The sequence below is a fragment of the Uncinocarpus reesii genome, genomic scaffold (assembly GCF_000003515.1).
Source record: "Uncinocarpus reesii 1704 scaffold_1 genomic scaffold, whole genome shotgun sequence".
Taxonomy (NCBI): Eukaryota; Fungi; Ascomycota; class Eurotiomycetes; order Onygenales; family Onygenaceae; genus Uncinocarpus; species Uncinocarpus reesii.
This window is the reverse complement of record NW_003052500.1, coordinates 4,018,232-4,022,491: the sequence shown is the minus strand read 5'-3', so window position 1 is coordinate 4,022,491 and position 4,260 is coordinate 4,018,232. Positions and strand designations below refer to the sequence as shown.

At 46.3% G+C, this 4,260-nt stretch overlaps 2 protein-coding genes across 2 annotated transcripts; one reads left to right on the top strand and one right to left on the bottom strand.

Annotated features, from left to right (window-relative positions):
* Positions 1 to 527: 527 nt before the first annotated feature.
* UREG_01558 (uncharacterized protein) lies at positions 528 to 800 on the bottom strand (the record flags this gene model as incomplete). Its single annotated transcript, XM_002541996.1, has 1 exon — positions 528 to 800. The coding sequence occupies one exon, from the start codon at positions 798 to 800 to the stop codon at positions 528 to 530; it is 273 nt and encodes a 90-aa protein (XP_002542042.1).
* An 821-nt stretch (positions 801 to 1,621) lies between these two features.
* UREG_01557 (peroxisomal targeting signal receptor) lies at positions 1,622 to 3,600 on the top strand (the record flags this gene model as incomplete). Its single annotated transcript, XM_002541995.1, has 3 exons — positions 1,622 to 1,792; positions 1,854 to 2,753; positions 3,019 to 3,600. The coding sequence occupies 3 exons, from the start codon at positions 1,622 to 1,624 to the stop codon at positions 3,598 to 3,600; spliced, it is 1,653 nt and encodes a 550-aa protein (XP_002542041.1).
* Positions 3,601 to 4,260: the final 660 nt, after the last annotated feature.

The window sequence follows — 4,260 nt, the reverse complement described above, 5'->3', positions numbered from 1 at the left end:
AATCGAGAATATGAACACCAGTCACCCGCAGAGAGTTACAATTCGGAACATTTCGAATCAGTGGCAGGCGACCACGCGTCTCGAGATTCCGCGTCCGAGTCACCTCTTCGTTTTGTTAAACCGCCCGTTCGAGATGCCCCTACACCCAAATCCACAATTTATGTTGGGAACCTCTTCTTCGACGTAACTGCTGAGGATTTGAAAACCGAATTTTCCAAATTTGGTACAGTCGAGGCTGCGCGTGTGATCTATGACCCGCGAGGTGTCAGCAGGGGGTGAGTCTTCCGCATTGTCCTACAATGCTATTCACCGTTGCAAAGGTGTTCGAGCTGACCATACTTTCTTCTAGGTTTGGGTATCTCAAATTCTCTGATGTGGAAACTGCTCAGAAGGCAATCGCCTTGATGCACGGGCAGGTTTTCGAAGGTCGCCGGTTGGCTATTAATTTCGCCCAAGTGGACAACTTCGTGAGACCTACAAGTGCTCCTACACGAGCCCCTACTCGGACTCTATTCATCGGAAATATGTCATTTGAAATGACTGATCGCGACCTTAATGAACTTTTCAGAGACATAAATAACGTTATTGATGTCCGTGTCGCCGTTGACAGACGGACCGGGCAGGCAAGGGGTTTCGCCCATGCCGACTTTGTTGATATTGAAAGTGCCGAAATAGCTTTTGATATACTCAAACACAAATCGCCTTACGGGCGACAGCTGCGAATAGACTACAGCCACAGTAGCAACAGGATACGGAGTGCTGAGCCTGCCGAACCCCAACCCGAACACGAACCTGAACATATTTGAGTGGTCAAACCATAAATTCAGCGTAATAACACACCAGCCGGGTCAGGAGTATGTCAGGAGTAATGTTTCAATGCATAAGTGGCAGATCTTTTCCTTTTTTTTGTGAATTTGCCTGATTTTCTTTAAATCAGATGAGCAAGATGAGTATGCGACACATGGTCCGTTCGCTACGTGCCTCATGGCTTCGCTTGTTATCACTTACAGGTATCTTTTCTTTTGGGGATTTCTGTTTATCAACTCTAATAAGCATGTATATTATGGGTATCAAAATCTCTTTAAATTAAATATGTCCATGGGAACCAATGCAAATGCTTGTTGTCGCCTTAAATTTTTGGAGTTGATCATTTTCCATAGTCATAGAAATGGCATGATTTAAATTCATTGCTCTGCGCTCCATACATCTTATAAGGATATTATACTCCGCAGACAGTAGTGTCACTCCTTGAAGGTCCATCTATCTGCAATTCATGGAGTTGGACTGATTATAGTCTCCAACCGTCTTTAATAGAGAATTTGTCACTCCGTACAGAATACTCTGTACTGACAGGGTTTTGGCCTCTGGTAGAGAGAGATATCGCCACACTGAACTTTGATGCACCAGATAATCTTGCCCCTAGCGGTTATCCAGGGGCGCAGGATTATCCGGCTCCGCATCCGAGGTATTCACCTCCCCGGATAACTCAGTAATAGTAGTTTTCCTTTTATCTTTGATCATCCCCACACAGGTTTCGAAAATCGGTCACCACCTCCTGCTAAGTACTTGCACCTCGCTGTATCTTTCTGATATCTTCCTCGAGGTATCCTTCAAGTTGATCATGTCTTTTCTTGGGGGCGCAGAGTGCTCATCTGCTGGCAACCCGTTGACACAATTCGCAAAACATGTTCAAAATGACAAATCCCTTCAGCGAGATCGACTTGTTAGTCGAGGTACGAATGGTTTGCAAGATGGCATGCGGACCAGGGGCATTGTCGGTGGCCCAGATTATGTACGTATTAAGACCCGATGCAATAATTATGAGGAGGCTCACAGTGCGCCCTCGATCTTAGATGATGGATGAATTCATGCAACAAGCAGAATTAATGGCCCCGGCTGCGGCACAGCCGTTCACTATGGGCCAAATGCGCCGAGAACTGGAGAATCTTCACACTAGCCCCCAGCAACGGGCCGGATCTCCTGCTTGGGCCGCGGAGTTTGATCCAGGCGAAAGCGCGAGGATGGAGGCCGCCTTTCCAGGTGCAAAATTACAGATGATTAAAGGCGCCGGATTTTCGCCATCAGAGTTTACGCATTTTTCGCAGCAAATAGAGGCACAAAGGGCAGCTAGCTCAGTTACGACGGCTGTTCCAGTTACATCAGCTTATCAGTCACACACGGGGATAGGATACCGAGGGTTAGGTGGCGGCTACATGAATATGATGGGCCCGTCATACGGCCCGGTGGGTATGCAGCAGCAAGCGCCAATGCAAGAAGATAAAGGCAAGGGAAGAATGATAGAGCTTGATGATAAGAACTGGGAAGCTCAGTTTGCAGCGATAGACGCGGTGGGAGAGAAGGCCCTAGATGGAGAAGCAAATGCTGCCATGGAAGCTGAACTCGACAGCCTGGACAGGTCAGTCCCCAATGAAAGCGACGCATTTGATGATTTTGAAAGTATTTGGAGAGGTATCCAAACTGAGACCGCAGGACATAGGCAAATGGCTCATGAGGAACTAAACATGGAAAATATGCATATGGGTGACTTCGGCGAATGGGATAATTTCGACCTCGGTCTCAATACACACAGTTTCAGGGACCCACAACTTGGGGACTACCTCTTCGAGGAGGACAACAATTACCGACTTAACTCAAATCCATTCGAGGAAGGAATGCGAATGATGAGGGAAGGGGATAATCTTTCGCTGGCTGTCTTAGCATTTGAAGCCGCGGTGCAAAGGGACCCGAAGCATGTGAAATGCCTGGGGCGATGTTAGGCTCTGCTCAAGCACAAAACGAGAAGGAGAGCCCTGCTATACGCGCTTATGAACAAGCTCTAAAATTAGATCCAACTAATTTGGATGCTCTATGGGGCTTTCTGTCTCCTATACGAACGAAGGTTACGATTCTACAGCATATCGAACCTTGAACGATGGCTTTCGTGAAATACCTCAAATCATCGACCTCAGGAATAACACCGGACACTGAGATGGGATCCTGGTGGATTCTTGCTCCAAGAAAGTCACGGACCTCTTCATTCGAGCCGCGCAGCTATCCCCTCAAGGAGAGCATATGGATCCTGACGTCCAAGTCGGATTGGGTGTTCTGTTTTACGGCGCCGAGGAGTACGATAAAGCAGTCGATTGCTTTTCGGCAGCCCTGGCATCTAATGAATCGGGGACCTCGAACCAAGAAGAACAAGTCCATCTATTATGGAACCGTCTGGGAGCAACCCTCGCCAATTCTGGGAGGTCGGAGGAAGCCATTGAAGCTTATGAAAAGGCCCTTACTGTCCGCCCGAATTTTGTCCGTGCGAGGTATAATTTGGGAGTGTCTTGTATTAATATTGGATGCTATCCTGAGGCTGCACAACATCTGTTAGGTGCATTGGCAATGCATCAAGCGGTTGATCATTTGGAGTCACCCCCGTTCCCTGCAACCGCATCGGAAGATGCAGACTTGCACACAACACATAATCAAAGCACAAATCTATACGATACCTTGAGGCGGGTATTCAACCAGATGGGCCGAAGGGATTTAAGTGACATGGTTGTCAATGGTATGGATGTTGAGGTCTTTCGAAAAGAATTCACCTTCTAAGCCGATGGGCATTTATCAGAGCAGGGAGATTCCTTTTGTGGATATAATCAGAAGCAGTGGGATGTTTGCGATGGATTGATTTCCGAGTCCTCTCTGTTGGCCTAGAGCGCACATTTACATTTAAGCATAATATTCTATTTACAGGAGTCCATATTGTGGCCCAGTGATCTTGTTAAGAGCCTTGTGCTATTATCAACACCAACTTACAAACATCATAGAATGGGAACAAACCCAACTCTCCTACAAGCAAAAATAAATCAGTTAGTCAACATCTCTTTCACTATGAATGGGGTTCTTAGTGGACTGCTTTCTTCTTAGGTAAGGGAAGTGGAAGCTTCATGGGTTAGCTACTCAGTTTGTATTTAATCCTGGAGACATATTATGTATAGTTAAGTAACTAGAGGAGTGGTTAACTAGTTAACTAACTAACTTGTTAACAAGTTAACTAAGTTAGCTATCATTTCCGACTCACACCTCAGTTAACCTCGGCAAAGTTGTCAATATCAAGACAGCTTTTCCAGCAAGCACTCCAGTTGCTCTTTGTACAGGAGAATGTCATCAATTGTTAACAGTCTTAATCATCTATTTACCTGCTAACCTAATAACTAGACAGCATTCAAAACGTCAATGGGCGAGTCAACGGTGCGCAAATAGTGCTCG